Source organism: Tachysurus fulvidraco, chromosome 12 (genome assembly GCF_022655615.1).
Source record: "Tachysurus fulvidraco isolate hzauxx_2018 chromosome 12, HZAU_PFXX_2.0, whole genome shotgun sequence".
Lineage (NCBI taxonomy): Eukaryota > Metazoa > Chordata > Actinopteri > Siluriformes > Bagridae > Tachysurus > Tachysurus fulvidraco.
The window spans coordinates 23,563,253-23,588,252 of NC_062529.1; the positions used below are offsets into that span (position 1 = coordinate 23,563,253).

Below are 25,000 nucleotides of genomic sequence, written 5' to 3' on the forward strand. Positions count from 1 at the left end.
TGTGTGTGTGTCGGTGTGTGTGTGTCGGTGTGTGTGTGTCGGTGTGTGTGTGTCGGTGTGTGTGTGTCGGTGTGTGTGTGTCGGTGTGTATCTGTGGGTGTGTGTGTGTGTGTATCTGTGGGTGTGTGTGTGTGTGTATCTGTGGGTGTGTGTGTGTGTATCTGTGGGTGTGTGTGTGTGTATCTGTGGGTGTGTGTGTGTGTATCTGTGGGTGTGTGTGTGTATCTGTGGGTGTGTGTGTGTATCTGTGGGTGTGTGTGTGTGTATCTGTGGGTGTGTGTGTGTGTATCTGTGGGTGTGTGTGTGTATCTGTGGGTGTGTGTGTGTATCTGTGGGTGTGTGCGTGTATCGGTGTGTGGGTGTGTGTATCGGTGTGTGGGTGTGTGTGGGTGTGTGTATCGGTGTGTGGGTGTGTGTATCGGGGGGGTGTGTGTGTGTGTATCGGGGTGTGTGTGTGTGTGTATCGGGGTGTGTGTGTGTGTGTGTATCGGGGTGTGTGTGTGTGTGTGTGTGTATCGGGGTGTGTGTGTGTGTGTGTGTATCGGGGTGTGTGTGTGTGTGTGTGTGTATCGGGGTGTGTGTGTGTGTGTGTGTGTGTATCTGTGTGAGTGTGTGTGTGTGTTGTGTATCGGTGGTGTGTTTGTTTGTGTGTGTGTGTTGTATCGGGTTGTTGTGGTTTTGTGTGTGTTTGTATCGGGTGTTGTGTGTGTTTTGTGTGTATCGGGTGTTTGTTTTTTGTTTTGTTTTTGTATCGGGTGTGTTTTTTGTGTTTTTTTGGCTGTTGTGTTGTTTTTTTTGTTTTTTTTTGTGTATCGGGTATGTGTGTGTATCGGTGTGTGTGTGTTCGGGGTTGTGTGTGTGTATCGGGGTTGTGTTGTGTTTCGGGGTGTTTTGTGTGTCGGGGTGTGCGTGTGTGTCGGGGTGTGTGTGTGTGTGTCGGGGTGTGTGTGTGTGTCGGGGTGTGTGTGTGTGTCGGGGTGTGTGTGTGTGTGTCGGGGTGTGTGTGTGTGTGTCGGGGTGTGTGTGTGTGTGTGTGTGTGTGTGTGTCGGGGTGTGTGTGTGTGTGTATCGGTGTGTGTGTGTGTGTATCGGGGTGTGTGTGTGTGTGTATCGGGGTGTGTGTGTGTGTGTATCGGGGTGTGTGTGTGTGTATCGGTGTGTGTGTGTGTGTGTGTGTGTGTGTATCGGTGTGTGTGTGTGTGTGTCGGGGTGTGTGTGTGTGTGTGTCGGGGTGTGTGTGTGTGTGTATCGGGGTGTGTGTGTGTGTGTATCGGGGTGTGTGTGTGTGTATCGGGGTGTGTGTGTGTGTGTATCGGGGTGTGTGTGTGTGTGTATCGGTGTGTGTCGGTGTGTGTGTATCGGTGTGTGTCGGTGTGTGTGTGTGTCGGTGTGTGTGTGTATCGGTGTGTGTGTGTGTATCGGTGTGTGTGTGTGTATCGGTGTGTGTGTGTGTGTGTGTGTGTGTATCGGGGTGTGTGTGTGTGTGTGTGTATCGGGGTGTGTGTGTGTGTGTGTGTGTATCGGGGTGTGTGTGTGTGTGTGTGTGTATCGGGGTGTGTGTGTGTATCGGGGTGTGTGTGTGTATCGGGGTGTGTGTGTGTATCGGGGTGTGTGTGTGTATCGGGGTGTGTGTGTGTATCGGGGTGTGTGTGTGTGTCGGGGTGTGTGTGTGTGTGTGTCGGGGTGTGTGTGTGTGTGTGTATCGGGGTGTGTGTGTGTGTGTATCGGGGTGTGTGTGTGTGTGTATCGGTGTGTGTGTGTGTGTGTATCGGTGTGTGTCGGTGTGTGTGTGTGTCGGTGTGTGTGTGTGTATCGGTGTGTGTGTGTGTATCGGTGTGTGTGTGTGTATCGGTGTGTGTGTGTGTGTGTATCGGTGTGTGTGTGTGTGTGTGTGTATCGGTGTGTGTGTGTGTGTATCGGTGTGTGTGTGTGTGTATCGGTGTGTGTGTGTGTGTGTATCGGTGTGTGTGTGTGTGTGTATCGGTGTGTGTGTGTGTGTGTATCGGTGTGTGTGTGTGTGTGTGTGTATCGGTGTGTGTGTGTGTATATCGGTGTGTGTGTCGGGGTGTGTGTGTCGGGGTGTGTGTGTCGGTGCGTGTGTGTCGGTGCGTGTGTGTCGGTGCGTGTGTGTCGGTGCGTGTGTGTCGGTGCGTGTGTGTGTATCGGTGTGTGTGTGCATCGGTGTGTATCGGTGTGTGTGTGTGTATTGGTGTGTGTGTATCGGTGTGTGTGTGTATTTGGTGTGTGTGTGTGTGTGTATTTGGTGTGTGTGTGTATCGGGGTGTGATGGTGGGTGTCTGGGTGAGATGGTATGGTGTGGGTGCGATGTGTTGGTGGGTGGGTGGATGTGTGTTGGTGGGTGGGTGGATGTGTGTTGGTGGGTGGGTGTGTGTGTGAGTGGTGGGTGGGTGGGTGTGTGTGTGAGTGGTGGGTGGGTGGGTGTGTGTGTGATGGTGGGTGGGTGGGTGTGTGAGTGATGGTGGGTGGGTGGGTGTGTGAGTGATGGTGGGTGGGTGTGAGTGATGGTGGGTGGGTGTGGTGGGGGTGGGTTGGTTGCGTGTGATGGCGTGTGTGTGTGCGTGTGGTGGGTGTGGGTTGGTTGCGTGTGATGCATGGGTGGGTGTGTGTGTGCATGTGGTGAGGGGGTGTGTGGGTGTGTGTGTTAGTGCATGTCCCACTAACTCTTCATGCTTCGTGATGTTTTTGTGCTTCAGGCAAAGCAAAACCTTTTAGTGTTAAACAAACAAAAGAAAACAGAAACATGCAGGAACTTCAGACCAAATCACCACCAGCAGACGTAACACCATAATCCTGTTACACTCCTCCACCACAATAATCCTGTTACACTCCACCACCATAATCCTGTTACACTCCTCCACCACAATAATCCTGTTACACTCCACCACCACAATAATCCTGTTACACTCCACCACCATAATCCTGTTACACTCCTCCACCACAATAATCCTGTTACACTCCACCACCATAATCCTGTTACACTCCACCACCATAATCCTGTTACACTCCACCACCATAATCCTGTTACACTCCACCACCATAATCCTGTTACACTCCTCCACCACAATAATCCTGTTACACTCCACCACCACAATAATCCTGTTACACTCCACCACCATAATCCTGTTACACTCCTCCACCACAATAATCCTGTTACACTCCACCACCATAATCCTGTTACACTCCACCACCATAATCCTGTTACACTCCACCACCATAATCCTGTTACACTCCACCACCATAATCCTGTTACACTCCTCCACCACAATAATCCTGTTACACTCCTCCACCACAATAATCCTGTTACACTCCACCACCATAATCCTGTTACACTCCTCCACCACAATAATCCTGTTACACTCCACCACCACAATAATCCTGTTACACTCCACCACCATAATCCTGTTACACTCCTCCACCACAATAATCCTGTTACACTCCACCACCATAATCCTGTTACACTCCACCACCATAATCCTGTTACACTCCACCACCATAATCCTGTTACACTCCACCACCATAATCCTGTTACACTCCTCCACCACAATAATCCTGTTACACTCCTCCACCACAATAATCCTGTTACACTCCACCACAATAATCCTGTTACACTCCACCACCATAATCCTGTTACACTCCACCACCATAATCCTGTTACACTCCTCCACCACAATAATCCTGTTACACTCCACCACCACAATAATCCTGTTACACTCCACCACCACAATAATCCTGTTACACTCCACCACCACAATAATCCTGTTACACTCCTCCACCACCACAATAATCCTGTTACACTCCACCACCATAATCCTGTTACACTCCACCACCACAATAATCCTGTTACACTCCACCACCACAATAATCCTGTTACACTCCACCACCACAATAATCCTGTTACACTCCACCACCACAATAATCCTGTTACACTCCACCACCACAATAATCCTGTTACACTCCACCACCACCATAATCCTGTTACACTCCACCACCACCATAATCCTGTTACACTCCACCACCATAATCCTGTTACACTCCACCACCATAATCCTGTTACACTCCACCACCATAATCCTGTTACACTCCTCCACCATAATCCTGTTACACTCCTCCACCACAATAATCCTGTTACACTCCTCCACCACAATAATCCTGTTACACTCCACCACCATAATCCTGTTACACTCCACCACCATAATCCTGTTACACTCCTCCACCACAATAATCCTGTTACACTCCTCCACCACAATAATCCTGTTACACTCCACCACCACAATAATCCTGTTACACTCCTCCACCACAATAATCCTGTTACACTCCTCCACCACCACAATAATCCTGTTACACTCCTCCACCACCACAATAATCCTGTTACACTCCACCACCACAATAATCCTGTTACACTCCACCACCACAATAATCCTGTTACACTCCACCACCACAATAATCCTGTTACACTCCACCACCACAATAATCCTGTTACACTCCACCACCACAATAATCCTGTTACACTCCACCACCACAATAATCCTGTTACACTCCACCACCACAATAATCCTGTTACACTCCACCACCACAATAATCCTGTTACACTCCACCACCACAATAATCCTGTTACACTCCACCACCATAATAATCCTGTTACACTCCACCACCACAATAATCCTGTTACACTCCACCACCATAATAATCCTGTTACACTCCACCACCACAATAATCCTGTTACACTCCACCACCACAATAATCCTGTTACACTCCACCACCACAATAATCCTGTTACACTCCACCACCACCACAATAATCCTGCTACACTCCACCACCACCACAATAATCCTGTTACACTCCACCACCACCACAATAATCCTGTTACACTCCACCACCATAATCCTGTTACACTCCACCACCACAATAATCCTGTTACACTCCACCACCACCATAATCCTGTTACACTCCACCACCACAATAATCCTGTTACACTCCACCACCACAATAATCCTGTTACACTCCACCACCACAATAATCCTGTTACACTCCACCACCACCACAATAATCCTGTTACACTCCACCACCACCACAATAATCCTGTTACACTCCACCACCATAATCCTGTTACACTCCACCACAACAATAATCCTGTTACACTCCACCACCACCATAATCCTGTTACACTCCACCACCACAATAATCCTGTTACACTCCACCACCACCACAATAATCCTGTTACACTCCACCACCACCACAATAATCCTGTTACACTCCACCACCACCACAATAATCCTGTTACACTCCTCCACCACAATAATCCTGTTACACTCCTCCACCACAATAATCCTGTTACACTCCACCACCATAATCCTGTTACACTCCACCACCACAATAATCCTGTTACACTCCACCACCATAATCCTGTTACACTCCTCCACCACAATAATCCTGTTACACTCCACCACCATAATCCTGTTACACTCCACCACCATAATCCTGTTGCACTACACCACCACCACAATAATCCTGTTACACTCCACCACCATAATCCTGTTACACTCCACTACCACAATAATCCTGTTACACTCCACCACCACCATAATCCTGTTACACTCCACCACGACAATAATCCTGTTACACTCCACCACCACCATAATCCTGTTACACTCCACCACCTCCCCCTTAACTCACTTCACTCCAAGCTTGTTGGGCTGAGATGCATAAATTAACTTCTCCTTATCTGATTGGTCGCTGTGAGAGTCTGTCATGGGAGCTCTCATTGCATGCCATGCAATAAACATGTATGTTTATGGAGTGTGTGCGTGCACATGTGTGTGTGTGTGTGTGTGTGTGTGTGTGTGTGTGTGTGTGTGTGTGAGAGATCTAATAATCTAAACTGCATGTCTGATTCCTCAGTTCAAACTCCAGTTCAACAATGAGGCCTAAAGTTCCTCCTCCTTTACCCCCTAAGGTGAGAACACACAACTCAAACACAAAACACTCTCTCTCTCACACACTCTCTCACACACACACTCTCTCTCACACAAGCACACTCTGTTTCACACTCTCTCACACTCTCTCTCTGTAGCCCAAGGCTCTCGGCCCTCTCCAGAACGATCCTGACGGAGAGGATGGCGCCGGACAGGGGACCATCAAACGTTGCCCTGTCTCCTCAAGCCCCACCCCTCCTCCTCGGCCCACCTCCTGCGTGCCCCCCAGGCCGCCGCCCCCTCGGCTGCCCCCTCAGAGACGCAGCAGCTTAGGTAAAGAGCTTCCGGAGCGCGCTCAGACAGAGACTGAAGGTGATGATGGGAGTTTTAGGTTCTGGGAGTGGCTACACGCTGAGGAACAGAAGGAAGACAGTAAGCTTGGCCCCGCCCCTGGTAGCCAGATGCCGCTCTGTGATTGGTAGATGTAAACATCGCAGTAGATGTGTAGTGACTTCCATTGTCTCTAATGGAGTTTCCATCCACCTGCTGTAATGTGAAATTTACAACCAACATGAACAAACAAACTCAGAAATACGGCTAAGAACAACGTCTAGCTGAGACCCAAATGTTAAAGCTGTCGTTAAAGGCTGATGGAAACGTTTTTGAGTGTGTTTCAGTCATGGCTGTGTCTTAAACTGCAAACAACCTCGGGCTAAACAGGAAGGTTCCAGAAATAAAAGAAAGAAAGAAAAAAAAAATTAATCAGAGCCTAAACCAACAGCCAGGGCTGTAACCATGGAAACGGGGTTAATTTTTCACCACCCTTACTCCTGGAAGTAAAAGCTTCTCTGGCTTGCTGGAGAGAATAAAACAACAAATCTCACAGTTTTCATCGCTTCCTTTCTTTCTTAACCCCCGCCCACGGCGTTTGATTGACAGGCGTAGATCATCGACCGTGAAATAGGATTTAATTTTAGTTTTATTTTACTTTTAGCGTAAGGACAGTAAAGTGTCTGTGACCACAAATGGATGGATTCCTTTTTGTCCTCTGTGGGGGGGACAAAAAAAAAAAAAGTTTGCGGTTTTGGATTTAGCCAAGAATTTAGCATACACAATGATCCAGCACATCAGTGCTTATACAGTGATTGTACTGATACACTGCGGTGTGTGTGTGTGTGTGTGTGTGCATGGTGTTTATTACAGTGTGCTAATCAGGTGGAGACCTCGAGCTGTCTATCGATTATTGTGGACGGAGTTCAAATGGGTTCTTCTATAAGGATGATGTTGGAGTCTAATCAATATAAAATATGTGTGTGTGTGTGTGTGTGTGTGTAGGCAATGGATTGAGCGCATCATCGCAGAACGGAGAGAGGGAAAGACTCTCGACTCTCCCCACCGTTCCCAGTCGCAGGAGTAAAGACATTCCCGTGAGTCTGTGTCTATTTATTTATTTATTTATTTATTTATTTATTTGTTTATTTATTTATTTGTTTTCCTGTCAGTTCAAACCATGATAATGTTTCATTAGTGAAATTTATCCGTCTTTATTTTTTTTTTAACGCACGTCACAGAAGCCGATGTGTAACGGTCTGCCTCCGACGCCTAAAGTGCACGTGAGTACATCGGCCGCTTCTCCGTCCGCACGACACGAAAGTCAGGAACGTCACCACGGTGACCACAAACGTGTTCTCTAAATTTTAAACTCGATCTTAAATACATAAAAAAAAAAAAAAAACTTTGGTGCCTTATGAAATAAAGGAATTAATGACACCGCAGTTCGGTTTAACTAACCCTCCGCATCGGATTGGCTGGTGTGCATGTTGCCATGGAAACAGCTCGTTTTCTGACTACACTTAATACCACGTAATTAAGTGCTAGTGAGGAATGAGGATGTTTTTTTTTTAGTCACGCCATGAGGAAACATTAGAGAGCATGTGTAATGTGCCTGTATATTAGTTTGATGATTTAAAAAAAAAAAAAAGTGTGTGTTCTTCTAAAATAATCTGTGTTTCTTCTGCGCAGATGGGAGCGTGTTTCTCAAAAGTGTTTAACGGATGTCCGCTGAAGATCCACTGCGCTTCGTCCTGGGTCAACCCAGACACCAGAGGTACGAGGCTCGGCTCTGAAAGCTCACATTTTACGGTGCAGTTACTTTTTCCCCCTCTGGATTGATCTCATGTTTCTCATTTCAGATCAGTATTTGATTTTCGGAGCGGAGGAAGGAATGTACAGTCTGAATCTGAACGAGCTTCACGAGACCTCCATGGTGCAGGTGCTGCTCTGACTAGACCGACATGACCGTTAGACCAACACAAAGAGATCAGATTCCACCTTGAAATCTTCCTCTGACTGTTTATTCCGATATGCTTTCAGTCTTTCACTGCTGAGTTTCTGTCACGCTGTAACGTAAACATTAAGCCGTCTAAACAAGCAGCTTTTAGTCATTTCACCCCGAAAACCTGTCAACTTTTCGATTTTATTAGAATGGAAATATAAGGAGTGAGAAATGGAGTAAAGTGAGAGGGCACGAGTAACAGAGTGCGAGAGCGAGAACGCCGCCGCCTTCTAATTATTATTATTATTATTATTGGGTTAGAATTTTACCTTGACTCAGTTACACTCCTCAGCTCTGTATTTATTAATGGTGGTAAGACACATGATGTCACTTTAATACATTTTACTTCTGTGGATCTCACAGATATTTCCCCGGAGGTGCACGTGGTTATACGTGATGAACAACTGGCTCTTCTCGATATCTGGTAAGACTTTTTCAGCATTCTCTTATAAAGCGGAGACCAGACTGGGAGACCAGACTGGGAGACCAGACTGGGAGACCAGACTGGGAGACCAGACTGGGAGACCAGGGTGGGAGTGACAGGGTGGGAGTGACAGGGTGGGAGACAGAGAGAGAGAAGACATGGCGGGAGTCAGAGAGAGAGAGAGAGAGAGAGAGACAGGGCGGGAGACAGAGAGAGAGAGAGAGACAGGGCGGGAGACAGAGAGAGAGAGAGAGAGAGACAGGGCGGGAGACAGAGAGAGAGAGAGAGAGAGACAGGGCGGGAGACAGAGAGAGAGAGAGAGACAGGGCGGGAGACAGAGAGAGAGAGTCAGGGCGGGCGACAGAGAGAGAGAGAGAGGCAGGGCGGGCGACAGAGAGAGAGAGAGAGAGAGAGGCAGGGCGGGCGACAGAGAGAGAGAGAGAGGCAGGGCGGGCGACAGAGAGAGAGAGAGAGAGAGAGACAGGGCGGGCGACAGAGAGAGAGAGAGAGACAGGGCGGGCGACAGAGAGAGAGACAGGGCGGGCGACAGGGAGAGAAACAGGGCGGGAGACGGAGAGAGAGACAGGGCGGGAGACGGAGAGAGAGACAGAGCGGGCAGCACAGCGGGCAACAGGGCAGGAGACAGCGGGCGACGGGAAGAGAGGTTGATGTTTGTGGTTGGTTGCTGGAAATAAATACATTAAACCAGTTAGTGGAGTTATAAATGATTACTTCGCTAAACCTGTAAACTTTAAAGACATACAATACTGAGGATGTTCATGTGATGATTGTGTTTGAGTCCTTGGATTATATGAACGCATGTGTGTGTGTGTGTGTGTGCGTGTGTGTGTGTGTGTGTGTGGTGCAGGTAAAGCGTCCCAGCTATACTCCCATAACCTGTGTGGTCTCTTCGAGCATGCTCGGCAGATGCAGAAGTTACCGGTTGCCATATCGACATACAAACTGCCCGATAAAATCATCCCACGGTAGGTTTTTTGTAACTTTTTTCTGTGACTATCGATTTTCTTGAACGTACACGAAGGAGTACTCGACTCCCTGTGCTGTATATAAACAGACGAGGCTCAGCATTACACCCTGAGGCTCTGAGAGAAGGAGCGAATCCCTTATTCATACAGCTAAGATGTTTATCTACACACACCTCCTCATATGCATCTGTTCCCACATCAGCACTTTTCACTCAGAACCTATAAATACGGGTTTGTTTCACTTCAGTCTTTACACACGTTCGATTCATTCTGATGTTCTAAATAGTCCAACCATTCACTCACAGCTTGTTGTATATTAGCGATGTGGCACGACCGGTAAAGCGTTTAGGCTTTTATAATGCGTCCATTTGTGTGTTCGTACAATAACGATCTTTCTGAATGCACTTAAATGCACTGATTGTCTTTAATTGTTTTACAGGAAGTTCACAGTGTCCAGTAAGATTCCAGACACAAAAGGGTGCCAGAAGTGTTGTGTAGGTGAGTCAGACAGAGCTCAGGATGTCACCGCAGCGTACAGGACGATGACACACACGAGGATTGTTTTATTTAAGCTTTAAATAATGAGCTGAAAAGTGAATACACAAAATACTGGTTTATATTGTTGTGTAATTGTTGTGTTATTAGCATGACCCTGTTAAACTGAGGTGTGTGTGTGTGTGTGTGTGTGTGTGTGTGTGTGTGTGTGTGTGTGTGTGTGTGTGTGTGTGTTTAGTTCGCAATCCATACACAGGGATGAAGTATCTGTGTGGTGTGTTCCAGTCCAGTGTAGTTTTATTCGAATGGGTGGAGTCCATGCAGCGCTTCATGCTTATTAAGGTGGGGATTGTGTGATATTAAGTGTCTGGGTGAGTGAGTCTGACTGAGTGAGTCTGAGCGGGTGAATGTGAGGGTCTGGGTGAAGTGGGTGAGTCTGGGTGAATGAATGGGTGGGTGGGTGTGATCGAGTGGGTGAGACTAAGTAAGTGGGTGAGTCTGAGTGAATGGGTGAGTCAGGGTGAATGAATGAATGGGTGTGGGTGTGAGTGAGTGGGTGAGTCTGGGTGAATGAATGAGTGGGTGGGTGTGAGTGGGTGGGTGTGTGGGTGCGTGTGAGTGAGTGGGTTAGTCTGAGTGAGTGGGTGAGTCTGAGTGAATGAGTGCGTCTGGGTGAATAAATGAGTGGGTGGGTGTGTGGGTGAGTCAGGGTGAATGAATGAATGAGTGGGTGTGGGTGAGTGTGAGTGAGTGGGTTAGTCTGAGTGAATGAGTGAGTGGGCCGGTTAGATTGGGTGAGGGGAGTGAGTGGGTGAGTCTGGGTGAATGAATGAGTGGGTGGGTGGGTGTGGGTAAGTGTGAGTGGGTGAGTCTGGGTGAATGAATGAGTGGGTGGGTGTGGGTAAGTGTGAGTGGGTGAGTCTGGGTGAATGAATGAGTGGGTGGGTGTGGGTAAGTGTGAGTGAGTGGGTGAGTGAGTGAATAAGTATGTGGGTGAGTCTGGGTGAATGAATGAGTGGGTGGGTGTGGGTAAGTGTGGGTGAGTCTGAATGAGTGGGTGAGTCTGGGTGAATGAATGAGTGGGTGGGTGTGGGTGAGTCTGAATGAGTGGCTGAGTCAGGGTGAATGAATGAGTGGGTGGGTGTGGGTAAGTGTGGGTGAGTCTGAATGAGTGGGTGAGTCTGGGTGAATGAATGAGTGGGTGTGGGTGAGTGTGGGTGAGTCTGAATGAGTGGGTGAGTCTGGGTGAATGAATGAGTGGGTGTGGGTGAGTGTGAGTGAGTGAGTTTGAGATCTAATCTTTTTTCTTTCCCTGTGTGTAGAATATAGACTTCACCCTCCCGTGTCCATTGGAGGTGTTTGAGATGCTGGTGGTCCCGGAGCATCATTACCCATTGATCTGTGTGTCTGTTGTTAAAGGCAGTCAGCCTGATCAGGTTGTGACCTTTGGCACCGTGGACCCCAATGATATCGCACCAACCTACACAGAACCTGGTACGGACCGACATCCCGGTGTCACCGTGCTGCCGTCTGATACTCATTCATTACATCATTACCAAAACATAAACAGTTCAGACCTTTACATTAAACACACAGTGAATAGTAGGATATACAGGAGTGTTAGACACATGACTGAAGTGTGTGTTAGTGACACAGCATGTCAGGATGTTATTATTAAGAGCTTATTGTTAAGCAGAAAGGGCAGAGAGCAGAAAGGGCAGAGAGCAGAAAGGGCAGAGAGCAGAAAGGGCAGAGAGCAGAAAGGGCAGAGAGCAGAAAGGGCAGAGGGGCAGAGAGTAGTCGAGGTTCCATAACTGTTCCTGTGGCTTGAGTGTGCTGGTGTTTGTGTTTCAGACACGCCACAGACGTGTGTCATTCACGTCACACAACTGGAAAGGGACACCATACTGGTGTGTTTGGACCGTGAGTATGGATTTATTGATTACTGCCTCACACGTGTGTTTCTCTCTCACACAGACACACACTTACACAAACGCTTACACACACTCACATACACACACACACGTACAAATACACATACACAAACATAAACACACACACAAATACATATGCACACACACACAATCATAAACACATACACAAACTCTTAAGCACACGCACATACATACATACACACACAACCTGTTTGCTGATTGTTTCAGTGGCAGGTGTGTAAATGGTAAAATGCTGGCTGTTTACAGGGTACCTTTAACTGTGTGTGTGTGTGTGTGTGTGTGTGTGTGTGTGTGTGTGTGTGTGTGTACATTTGTAGGTTGTATAAAGATGGTGAACTTACAAGGCCGATTAAAATCTAGCAAGAAGCTCTCAGCCGAGCTCACCTTCAACTTCCAGATTGAAGCAATAGGTGAGTAAAGCTGTGTGCGTGTGTGTGTATCAGTGTGCGTGTGTGTGTATCAGTGTGCGTGTGTGTGTGTGTGTGTGTATATCAGTGTGTGTGTGTGTATATCAGTGTGTGTGTGTGTGTGTATATCTGTATATCAGTGTGTGTGTGTGTGTGTGTATCAGTGTGTCACAGAGCTGCAATTTTAAGTGACATATCGTTCATTAGCATGTTAATTCATTTGTGTTTAACTAGTTAGCTTTTGTAGATCTACACAATATGAGTCAAAAGTATGTGCACCCTGGACCATCACACCCCTATGTGCTCGTTTAAACGTCTCATTCCAGCATCGATTCCCCCTTTAGCTGTTACGACGAGCTCCATACATCCAACAGAGAAGCTCATCGTAACAGCTAAGGGGGGACTCGATGCTGGAGTTCCGATTGAGGCTCGTAGTCCCAGGACACACAATTATGTGCTTTGGAGAAGAACCACATGCGAGTGTGTTGGTGAGGTGTGCACAAACCTTTATATGGCGTAAATAGCTACCGCCTCCTCCTAAACAGGCGACGCCCACAAAAGACTTGTTCCTTATGTGTGTGTGCACGTGATCGCTCGTTATAATGCCTCCTGTGCTGTTGCAGTGTGTTTGCAGGATAGCGTACTGGCGTTCTGGAGACACGGCATGCAGGGACGCAGCTTCAAAACCAACGAGGTGTGTGTTTGGGGCTTGTGTATATAGGATGTTTTGTGTGTGTGTGTGTGTGTGTGTAATATTGCTCTGTCACTCCACCAGATCACGCAGGAGATCTCCGACAGCTCGCGCATCTTCAGACTGCTGGGCTCAGACAGGTAAATTAAGACCTTGGAGACACACACACACACACACACACACACACCCTACACACACATGCCGTGAACACTTTCAGTACTTTTCATAACCTTGTGGGTGTGTGTGTGTGTGTGTGTGTGTGTGTGTGTGTGTGTAACAGGACGGTGGTTTTAGAGAGTCGACCAACGGATAACCCAACAGCTCAGAGTAACCTGTACATCCTTGCAGGCCATGAGAACAGCTACTGAACACACACACACACACACACACACACACACACACACTAAACAGCATTCCTCTGCTATGCTACATAACGCACTACACCCCCGCCACAGCTATAAGCTACATGTGCGCACACACATTCCTATAAACAATACGCCAGCAGCCGCCCTCTTACACCGCTGTCTGCTACGACACAGCCATAACTAAACACACTACACACACTACACACACACACACTACTGATCGTATCCTACCCTGACTCGCTGACTCTTTTTAAAAAAAAATTATTTATTGTGGCATGTCACAACGAGGCGTCTTGTTTTTGTTTTTTTTGTTGTTCGTTTGTTTGTATGTTTTTTTTAATTTTTTTTTCCTTTTTAAAAACACCCCAGATTTTTATTTTCCATCGTCTCTGCCTGCAGCCTTCCCTCGTTCTCACTCCTAGCTCCCGTAGAGCCGATACACCCTTATAGCGCCGGTAACATCGTGTCGTCTTGCGGCTAGCTACGTAACGACTTCGTAACACACCGATTAACGACGGATGACGTTTAAAGAATAAGGCAGTTCGTGTAAAAAAAAAAAAAAGTCAGTATTTGCAACATCATGTGATTATGTTTAATAATTGAATCATTTTTATTTGATTGCTTTAAAAGTTGAAGAACGAAGGCACTCATGATTTTAACCCAGATGCAAAATCAGTCTCAACAACAACGACTAAAACAATCTTCACAATTTAGACACGCTGCTTTTGTCGCACTTTTATTCTTTTATCGTTTTTAACAATCCCCCCCAATCATATAACTGTAAGCCTCCGTCGCTTTAACCGTAAAAATCTCGAAGTAAAAAAATCAACCTGCGACTGATTAACGTAAATTTAACCTGCTTTCACGTTAGTCGTACTATTCGTTTAAGGAACGTTTCGACTCCTGGCAATAATTTCACGTGTAACGGGAACGAGTCGGCTAGAAAAGGAGTCGTGTCGCCGAGTCGGAATAAGATTCTAACGCACAAACGTGATCGAACTTTCGCTAACTTTAGCTGAAATCTACAGCATCGAAGCGGCTAATGTACAAACAATGAAGCCAGAAATTGTCTTTTCAAATATTTTGCTAGTAAGAATTTATTTGAACGTTGCCCGAGTGATCGTATTAAATTTGAAATCAGGTTGAATATTTACTCATCTTCTAAAACTCGACCTAACTTAACTGTTCCTAACGATCGGAAGCGTCTTATGCTAACCGTAGCGTCACTTAAGAGCTGCATCTAAAAATTAGTTACAGCGACTTAGCAACCGTTTAGCTGTTAGCAAATTTCTTCTTAAACACTCGTAAAATGTTCCAGGGCTGACGTTAATGTTGTTACAGTGCCTGATGTCTCTTTTTCTTTATTTTTTTTTTTGTACGTCATGACGGATCGCTTTAAAAAGTTACCTCACGAACGCCGACGCGAGCTTTTCACACCGCGCGTTATTCTGTAGATACAATACGACACGTGTGTTACGAAGTCTTTCCGCAGCTAGCCTGCGCAAAACTAAGTAAATAAAACGAAACTATTACCAAAAATGCTGTCTTTTCAAACTGAAAAGAGTAGAGTGTAACTTCTGGGTACGTTTTTGTCACCGTAATTTATTCTAGTAGTAATAATAATAATAATAATTATGAACAGTAATATGCTTGTGAATTTATGCCTTGCAATATCAGAACACGTACTCGCGTAGAAGTTAACAGTAAAGCTAACGGGCTCGTGTACATACTTTGGTTATTCGGCTCGAAGGCTTAAAGGAAAAGTTTCATCCGGAGGTGTGACGTCGGTGGGCATTTGTGTCTTCATCCCGTGCCTTTTGTGCTCATTGGAGTTAGAAAAGCACACGCGGAAGGAATGGTTGCTTCATTTGCAAACGGTATTCAACACTTTCTTTCTTTTAAAATAAATATATAAAGATATACATTTATATATATATAAATGGACACGTATTAATTTTTAACCAAATATTTTGCTATATCGTTAATAAAAAAACAAAGCTTATGATGACGATGTAAAGGTTTCAAGACATAATTCAGGAAGTCTCAGAGTTGAATCAACACTAAACGTCAGGTATTAAGGCTTATTTAATTCAACACTACGGTCTCTAGGCGGTCATTAGCCGCTTTAACGGTCGCTTTGTATGTAAAATCTGTACGTTCTGTTTAATTTTTAGTTTAAAAAGTCCGGCGGTGAAGCGAGAGCACGGGTCCGAGCGGAAAATGTAAAGATGTTCCGTAATTATTAACGATCGACAACGGTCTATTCTTATAGATAGTCGTAGGTTTGTCTATGTTTTAGCTCAGAATTGAACACTGAGTATAAAATACTCTGTAAAATGACGGTCATTTTGTCGTGTCAGACTTATTATTATTTTATTTTATTTTTTTTGACGCATTTTTAATAAATTTGTGCGAAAGTATTACTGTTAGGCTTCTCGCTATAGAAAGTGTTCCTTCTTGAACGAATCGGAACGAAATCCCATGCACATTCCGGCACGTTCCAGCCCCGACGACTAGTTAGATCTCCTAAAGGACCAAGAACGCGTTCACTCAGTTTCTTAATCCAGGATATTTTATGGCAAAAAAAAAAAAAAAAAAGTCGTCTTGCTGTTTTTTTTTATTCACACGAGTTTATTTAACTCGCTCCGCTCACCGTTCGGATCCCTGCCACGTTATTTCTACGTGTATAATTCTCACACATGACGACGGAGGAGGGATCGGTCTGAGATCCAGCTGCCAAACGCCCTTCCCATGGGTTTTAAACAACAGGTATCTGACACGTCTGATTTAATACATTAACGTTCAGGTGCCAGTTATCAGGGTCGTATATTTTAGCTTGCAGTGATGTTTTGTTTATTTTATTCGGGAGAAGCTTTCCTTTCGAGCCAGTGAGATCGAACATCATGACGACATCACGGACAATTCGCCATCGCACCTGTCCCTCAAATGGCGAATCCCAGACTTCAGAGATTTCAGTGAAATCTCGAACATCACACTATAAACACGTTTAAAGGAAAACCAAGTGCCAGACTTTCCAGAAATCACCGCCAAATTCTCTGCTTCGATTTCTTTCTTTCTTTTTTTAGCTTGCTAGCGTGATCCTTCGATCGCCATTGTTACGACTAGAGATGGTGCGAGATCTGTTTTTTTTTTTGTTGTTGTTGTTGCTGTTTCGTCCCCCCCCCCTTTTTTTTTTCAATGAAGCACTTCACACTTGCATTACAAATACAATAATAAAGTCTAAATTAAACTCTTAACAAAAGGAAAAAAGCGGTTCGAGTGTCTATATACGTAAACGTTTCTAGTTCCAAAAGTATATCTTAATTCCAACAGGATTCGAGTCGAACTCACTCATGAAGATTTGTCCTTCTGTGTGTGTTTATTTTATATAACTAATAATAATCGTAACGCTTCATCGCCAAATCGATCAAATTCCGTGTCCGTCGATAACCCGTGGGCCGATTGGACGGAAAAAACGGATCCGGTGTCATGGAGCTTCACCGAACTCTGACTGCGGTTTCATTCACTAAATAAAACTAAAGTGGGTTTCCTTCCTTCGTGTGCGTGTCGTCGCTCTGGACCGAAAGCCATGCCTCACGTTTTAACCTTACTCTAATCACTGTATTGAAAATTTGCACAGTTTTATACGGGCTATAATTTGACGTTCGCCGTCCAGTTAGGATTCCGCTGCTTAGGTGTTCTGAGACGTGTGTGTGTGTGGGGGATAAACAAACACTTATTATAACGCTACATACACGTTTCGACACGAGCCGAAGTCACCGTTAGTTAATAGACCCAACGAATGCTAGAGATTAGCGAGAGATTTTACCGTTTGTTTTTTTTTTAAGGTATACATGTGTTGGAGGTGTAAATATGAAAGAAACGGCGAAATGGGACACAAACGCATTCCCTTAAGTTCGAACTCTCGAGGACGTTTCGGTGTCTGTTGGAGACGAAAATACAAGACCGCCTCTGATCGGCTGGCGCATGATTTCATCACAAAATGTTTCGTCTTAACATCTGGTGCATGTGAATTTTGTTTTCATTCGGCGTGCGAGAGGCGCGTTACACATCCAGATACCAGAATGTCCTTGCGATCGTAGCTGAACGTTAGCGTCCGTCGTCGAATAATGTTGATGTTTTTTGGTTTTGTTTGTTTCTTTTGTTGGAAATGACAGTAGCAGATGTCTGGGTGATCATTTAGCAATGTTGAACATCTTACTGGGAGGGAAAAGTGCACTTCTTCACGCTCCAGGAATAAATAAAAGGATTTAGGGCTAAAATTCTAATGTCAGTTTGCCATTTTAGGACATCCATCAAATCTGTCCAGCAAAACAAAGTCAATTTTTGCATCTTTAGTTCGGCAGAAGCTACGAGTCAGATTTAGCTAGCAAGTGATGGAAGTTTTCGCACCTAAAATTCTGTACATTGATTTATTTTTTTTCTCTGGATACACGAACCGTTAAACCGAGCTGCGAGACACAAACCGAGCCCTGAAAGACGGAGCCGCAAAAACGCCACGTGAACAAAAAGCGAAAACAAGCTGGATGTGACGCGCATGACGTCTAACGCTAGGTTATATAATTAATAGATCTGGTAACTGCTGGCTCCGTGTTGTCCGTTTACTCAGACTGTGATTTCTGCGACTTCGTTTTCCATCCCAGTATTTTCTGATAAATGAACAGAAGTGTTTTACGGGCCCATATTTAGGACAGAATTTTCCACAGACAACATTTGTCAAATAAATAAATAAAAGGTTTGGTGTGAAACTGTACACTGCAAAAAAAAAAAACAGTAAGTGATATCTTGGATAAAAGAAAATCTACCTAATATTTTAAATATTTCTCATCATGAGAGAATTCTATAACATTTTATTATTTTTAACCGATTAGCAGCTTCTTCTGTTGAAACTATATTAAGCTTGAAAATGTGTTCGATATTTAGAAATATATATATATATATATTTTGCGCCAGTGTATTATCATCTCCATCACTTTCTAAGCCGCGGTCTGGCGGCTGGAATGATACAGAATTTTGATTAAAATAAATCAGCAATCCGCAAACATTCCAGGCAAAGTGCTGAGCGGTGTTCCGTGTGAGACGAGTCAGTTTCCTTTATTCGCTTACTAGAGCCTCGTAGCTTCTGTGCAAAAACTATAGAGCGAAAGTATCTCTGCTGATCGAATACTTTTAATCAACACACTGATGTGAGAGAGAGACAGAGAGAGAGAGAGAGAAAGAGAGAGTGTTTAAAGTGCAGTAACCTTTTCAACCTCCCAGATTGCAGCTTGAAACGTCACCGCGCAGGTTTCAGCACGTGTTAATAACAAACCGAGTCCACGTTCGTTCATCTTCACTTCACACTACGATGCACATGACCTGTAAATAGTGTACGATAATATTTGGTTTTACAGACTGTATAATCGTCTATATTTTGTTTCGAAAGTGAAACTGATCTATGAGATTGAGGTAACACATTAAAGGTGAAAAAAAACATGATGTTCGTCGTGTCTTATTGTGTCTATTATTATATAAACACACATCGATGCACCTGGGAAGATGGTTTAGTTTTGTTTAATGTCATGTGAAGGTCATTGAATATTGAGACAAAATCAAATCCAATCATTTGTGGATGTTTGTTAATATGGGCTGAAAAAAAATATACAGAACAGCAGTGAGGTTATTTTTATATCCTTACTGAATGGAGGTTAATGGTGTTCTGAGGGAGAGGATGGTGAAGGAGATGATGAAAGCACTGAAGAAGTGAGAAAAGGTGTGTGTGTGTGTGTGTGCGCGTGTGCATGCAAGAGAGAGAAAGAGTGAGAGAGAATGCATAACAACCATATACACAAGAATAGTTTCTTCTTGTTTGTGTGTGCGTGTCTTTGTGCGTGTCTGTGTGTGTGTCTTTGTGCGTGTGTCTGTCTGTGTGTGTGTGCGTGAGAGGAAAAAAAAAAGAGTGAGCGATGGTGCATAACATCCACCATATACACAAGAATAGATTATTCTAGTTTGTTTGTGTGTGTGCACGCGTGTGCGTGTGTGTGTGTGTGTGTGTGTTTAAACCGCAGTTCCTCTTTCGATATCTCCAGGTTGTCGTACTCTGTTTGACCTCCCAGATTCCAGCTCACTGCTGCTCTGTTCTTCAACCTTCTCCACAGCTTTCTCCACCTTGCTTTCACCACCAGACCTAACACACACACACACACACACAAAGCAGAAATAAACAGCTTTTGATGCCTCCAGCACAAGCAACTCAAGTCCGTGTTGTTACCAGATTGAATCCATGAAATCCCCTTCTTCAAAATCTGCTCCATACAAGAAGGAAGCTCTCAAGGAAATGTCAAGGGGGAAAAAAACTACTCCACTTTAGATCACCTCCAGAATCTAATGAGTTCATCTGGAGGTTACGATGATAATTCTATGTAAACATTCAACAGCTCCATCATGACTGGTCACGCTAATCTGACGCACGGACAACCTGAAAACACCGCCATCTAGTGGTGGGGTTGTACATGTCATAAAATACACTGTATATTACTGAATAAGTATGTGTTGGTTTGTACATGTTAAAAAAAAGATTATTTAAAATGTAGATGTAGGGCATTCATTGTGTGTGTGTGTGTGTGTGTGTGTGTTAGTGAGGTATGCTTCTATAGGAGTAAAATTTGTTACCCTCACTTCTTTTTAAAGAGTTTTTTGAAGGAGCTCCGGAAACCTTTGCCTTCCTTCCTGCTACGCTCGCTCAGAGGGGCGTGGTCACCTTCCTCAGACACGCCTTTCCATTTGAACTCCTCCCATATAGGAGGTCCGGGGTCCTGAGTTGGGAAAAGCACGTGCACTTATAAAATAAATAAATAAAGCAGCTTCTACTTTAGAGAAATGCATCGTGTTGGATTGTGTAGTGTGGTGTACCTTGTGTTGTTTGAGCTCCTCAGCAGTGGTGTGTGTGTTGGGTTCGTGATGCCGCTCTGGGCTGCAGTTCCTCAGCCTCGATTTGGCACTCGATTGGCGCACCAGCCTCGGGTGGATGGGACTTCTGACCGGGTGGGCAGGGCTGTCGATGCTGTCCAGCTGCAAGCCGTTCAGCGACTTGCTCTTCCGCTGTACAGGCTGTAAAATCTTTGTCGAATCAGGTGACACGCAGCCACGATTGGGTCTGTAAACCCCACCCGCACCACTCTGCCCTCTGCCGTGTGACTGATGGTCCGGATTGAGGGAAGGGCTACAGCTCACAAAAGCAATGTCAATGCTGGAGTCAGTGGAATGGGACCGACTTGAACAGTGAGAGTCTCCATCTCTGTATGGGAGGAACGATCCCATCGCGTCGGCCAGGGCCGACCCGGCCTTATCTGTTTCTGGAATCCTGTGGAGCTGAGTGGGTGTGGATTTGTGACGAGATTCAGAGTCGGATGCAAAGGAAATGTCGGGGTGAAAGCGATTAGACTCCGGCTCCCAATCGGGGTAACGACGGACTGCCGCTTTCTTTCTGCTCTGAATATGAGATAGATCACTGACAGAGAGAGAGAGAGAGGTGGAAAGAGACAAAAATATCAATCGATTAGATTTCGAATGAAACGGAATAGATAAATAATTTCAGTAGTGTTAGATGGGGTGCACGAAGAGTTGAGGTTTTAAGTGGATCTATGGAAGAATATTACAGTTAGTTGGATGAAGAAATGAATGGATGACGCGTATCGATCAGAATGGTTAGACAGAGGGATAGGTGCATGGAATACCAATCGTTATTTAGTGGAGTGGGTGGATGAAAACTGTTGCATATCAATAACATGCTGTGATGATGGATATAATAGATATGTGAACAGATGATGGAATGGTGGGGTGGATGGATAGAACCGGGAGTCTGCAGTAGAATGGTGGAAACGGAGGATGGATGGATGGAGGGATGGATGGATAGATAGAATTGTCACGTGCGCATGTCGATAGATGCCATGTTTGAAGTGGCCTAAGTGGATGGATAAAATGGATGGAATGTTCGGATGGATAGCCAAATGGAAGGGTTGAGTGGATGGCTGGACAGAATGATCACGGAATGGTGGAATGATGAAAGGGATTGATCAATAAGACAGCAGAGGATTGGGGGCAGACAGACAGATGGATAGAGATTTGATAACTGGATGAGAGGACGTTAGACAGACGGATGGATGGATGGATGGATGGATGAAGAGTGCTGTGATATGTAATAGGTGTTAATGTTGTTGACTCACGTCAGTGCACTTGTGCTACTGTAAGTTGATGAATTCTCATAATCCACTTTATACAGCTGCTTTACTGATGATCTGAAGCGCACACAACAATCACCAGTTCAGTTAGACACACAACAAACACCAGTTCAGTTAGACACACAACAATCACCAGTTCAGTTAGACACACAACAAACACCAGTTCAGTTAGACACACAACAAACACCAGTTCAGTTAGACACACAACAATCACCAGTTCAGTTAGACACACAACAAACACCAGTTCAGTTAGACACACAACAAACACCAGTTCAGTTAGACACACAACAATCACCAGTTCAGTTAGACACACAACAAACACCAGTTCAGTTAGACACACAACAAACACCAGTTCAGTTAGACACACAACAATCACCAGTTCAGTTAGACACACAACAATCACCAGTTCAATTAGACACACAACAATCACCAGTTCAATTAGACACACAACAATCACCAGTTCAGTTAGACACACAAGAAACACCAGTTCAGTTAGACACACAACAATCACCAGTTCAATTAGACACACAACAATCACCAGTTCAGTTAGACACACAAGAAACACCAGTTCAGTTAGACACACAAGAAACACCAGTTCAGTTAGACACACAAGAAACACCAGTTCAGTTAGACACACAACAATCACCAGTTCAGTTAGACACACAATAATCAGTTAAGTTAGACACACAACAAACACCAGTTCAGTTAGACACACAACAATCACCAGTTCAGTTAGACACACAACAATCAGTTCAGTTAGACACACAACAAACACCAGTTCAGTTAGACACACAACAAACACCAGTTCAGTTAGACACACAACAAACACCAGTTCAGTTAGACACACAACAAACACCAGTTTAGTTAGACACACAACAAACACCAGTTCAGTTAGACACACAACAATCACCAGTTCAGTTAGACACACAACAATCACCAGTTCAGTTAGACACACAACAAACACCAGTTCAGTTAGACACACAACAAACACCAGTTCAGTTAGACACACAACAAACACCAGTTCAGTTAGACACACAACAAACACCAGTTCAGTTAGACACACAACAAACACCAGTTCAGTTAGACACACAACAATCACCAGTTCAGTTAGACACACAACAAACACCAGTTCAGTTAGACACACAACAATCAGTTCAGTTAGACACACAACAATCAGTTCAGTTAGACACACAACAATCTCCAGTTCAGTTAGACACACAACAAACACCAGTTCAGTTAGACACACAACAATCAGTTCAGTTAGACACACAACAATCAGTTCAGTTAGACACACAACAATCAGTTCAGTTAGACACACAACAAACACCAGTTCAGTTAGACACACAACAATCACCAGTTCAGTTAGACACACAACAATCACCAGTTCAATTAGACACACAACAATCACCAGTTCAATTAGACACACAACAATCACCAGTTCAGTTAGACACACAACAATCACCAGTTCAGTTAGACACACAACAATCAGTTCAGTTAGACACACAACAATCAGTTCAGTTAGACACACAACAATCTCCAGTTCAGTTAGACACACAACAAACACCAGTTCAGTTAGACACACAACAATCAGTTCAGTTAGACACACAACAAACACCAGTTCAGTTAGACACACAACAAACACCAGTTCAGTTAGACACACAACAATCAGTTCAGTTAGACACACAACAATCAGTTCAGTTAGACACACAACAATCACCAGTTCAGTTAGACACACAACAAACACCAGTTCAGTTAGACACACAACAATCAGTTCAGTTAGACACACAACAATCAGTTCAGTTAGACACACAACAATCAGTTCAGTTAGACACACAACAAACACCAGTTCAGTTAGACACACAACAATCACCAGTTCAGTTAGACACACAATAATCACCAGTTCAGTTAGACACACAACAATCACCAGTTCAGTTAGACACACAACAAACACCAGTTCAGTTAGACACACAACAATCACCAGTTCAGTTAGACACACAACAAACACCAGTTCAGTTAGACACACAACAATCAGTTCAGTTAGACACACAACAATCTCCAGTTCAGTTAGACACACAACAAACACCAGTTCAGTTAGACACACAACAATCAGTTCAGTTAGACACACAACAATCAGTTCAGTTAGACACACAACAATCAGTTCAGTTAGACACACAACAATCAGTTCAGTTAGACACACAACAATCAGTTCAGTTAGACACACAACAATCAGTTCAGTTAGACACACAACAAACACCAGTTCAGTTAGACACACAACAAACACCAGTTCAGTTAGACACACAACAATCACCAGTTCAGTTAGACACACAACAATCACCAGTTCAATTAGACACACAACAATCACCAGTTCAATTAGACACACAACAATCAGTTCAGTTAGACACACAACAATCAGTTCAGTTAGACACACAACAATCAGTTCAGTTAGACACACAACAATCAGTTCAGTTAGACACACAACAATCAGTTCAGTTAGACACACAACAATCAGTTCAGTTAGACACACAACAATCAGTTCAGTTAGACACACAACAAACACCAGTTCAGTTAGACACACAACAATCACCAGTTCAGTTAGACACACAACAAACACCAGTTCAGTTAGACACACAACAAACACCAGTTCAGTTAGACACACAACAAACACCAGTTCAGTTAGACACACAACAATCACCAGTTCAATTAGACACACAACAAACACCAGTTCAGTTAGACACACAACAATCACCAGTTCAGTTAGACACACAACAAACACCAGTTCAGTTAGACACACAACAAACACCAGTTCAGTTAGACACACAACAAACACCAGTTCAGTTAGACACACAAGAAACACCAGTTCAGTTAGACACACAAGAAACACCAGTTCAGTTAGACACACAAGAAACACCAGTTCAGTTAGACACACAACAATCACCAGTTCAGTTAGACACACAATAATCAGTTAAGTTAGACACACAACAAACACCAGTTCAGTTAGACACACAACAATCACCAGTTCAGTTAGACACACAACAATCACCAGTTCAGTTAGACACACAACAAACACCAGTTCAGTTAGACACACAACAAACACCAGTTCAGTTAGACACACAACAAACACCAGTTCAGTTAGACACACAACAAACACCAGTTCAGTTAGACACAC

The 25,000-nt window shown here is 44.5% G+C and overlaps 2 protein-coding genes across 12 annotated transcripts in view; one reads left to right on the forward strand and one right to left on the reverse strand.

Moving 5' to 3' along the window:
• Positions 1–19,087, forward strand: part of map4k3b (mitogen-activated protein kinase kinase kinase kinase 3b) — a 43,664-nt gene extending 24,577 nt beyond the window's left edge. For 5 of the 8 annotated variants that reach the window (XM_027143688.2, XM_047821954.1, XM_047821956.1 and 2 more), the window contains 16 exons: positions 5,920–5,974; positions 6,092–6,365; positions 7,269–7,360; positions 7,505–7,546; positions 7,956–8,040; positions 8,126–8,205; positions 8,632–8,692; positions 9,561–9,678; positions 10,118–10,176; positions 10,412–10,515; positions 11,496–11,667; positions 12,028–12,096; positions 12,446–12,538; positions 13,159–13,229; positions 13,311–13,366; positions 13,507–19,087. In XM_027143688.2, coding sequence (XP_026999489.1) covers positions 5,920–5,974; positions 6,092–6,365; positions 7,269–7,360; positions 7,505–7,546; positions 7,956–8,040; positions 8,126–8,205; positions 8,632–8,692; positions 9,561–9,678; positions 10,118–10,176; positions 10,412–10,515; positions 11,496–11,667; positions 12,028–12,096; positions 12,446–12,538; positions 13,159–13,229; positions 13,311–13,366; positions 13,507–13,594 — 1,519 coding nt within the window. In that variant the 3' untranslated portion in view covers positions 13,595–19,087. The remainder of the gene's footprint in view (positions 1–5,919; positions 5,975–6,091; positions 6,366–7,268; positions 7,361–7,504; positions 7,547–7,955; positions 8,041–8,125; positions 8,206–8,631; positions 8,693–9,560; positions 9,679–10,117; positions 10,177–10,411; positions 10,516–11,495; positions 11,668–12,027; positions 12,097–12,445; positions 12,539–13,158; positions 13,230–13,310; positions 13,367–13,506) is intronic. The other 3 variants (XM_027143692.2, XM_047821957.1, XM_047821958.1) reach the window with 1 other exon arrangement.
• A 62-nt stretch (positions 19,088–19,149) lies between these two features.
• The window catches only part of arhgef33 (Rho guanine nucleotide exchange factor (GEF) 33), a 14,777-nt gene continuing 8,926 nt past the window's right edge, over positions 19,150–25,000 (reverse strand). For 2 of the 4 annotated variants that reach the window (XM_027143702.2, XM_027143700.2), the window contains exons 12-15: positions 21,820–21,891; positions 20,507–21,104; positions 20,273–20,409; positions 19,150–19,781 (exon numbers count right to left, since the gene is read on the reverse strand). In XM_027143702.2, the coding sequence (XP_026999503.1) occupies positions 19,652–19,781; positions 20,273–20,409; positions 20,507–21,104; positions 21,820–21,891 (937 nt within the window). In that variant the 3' untranslated portion in view covers positions 19,150–19,651. Of the gene's footprint in view, positions 19,782–20,266; positions 20,410–20,506; positions 21,105–21,819; positions 21,892–25,000 lie in introns of all 4 variants that reach the window. The other 2 variants (XM_027143703.2, XM_047821959.1) reach the window with 2 other exon arrangements.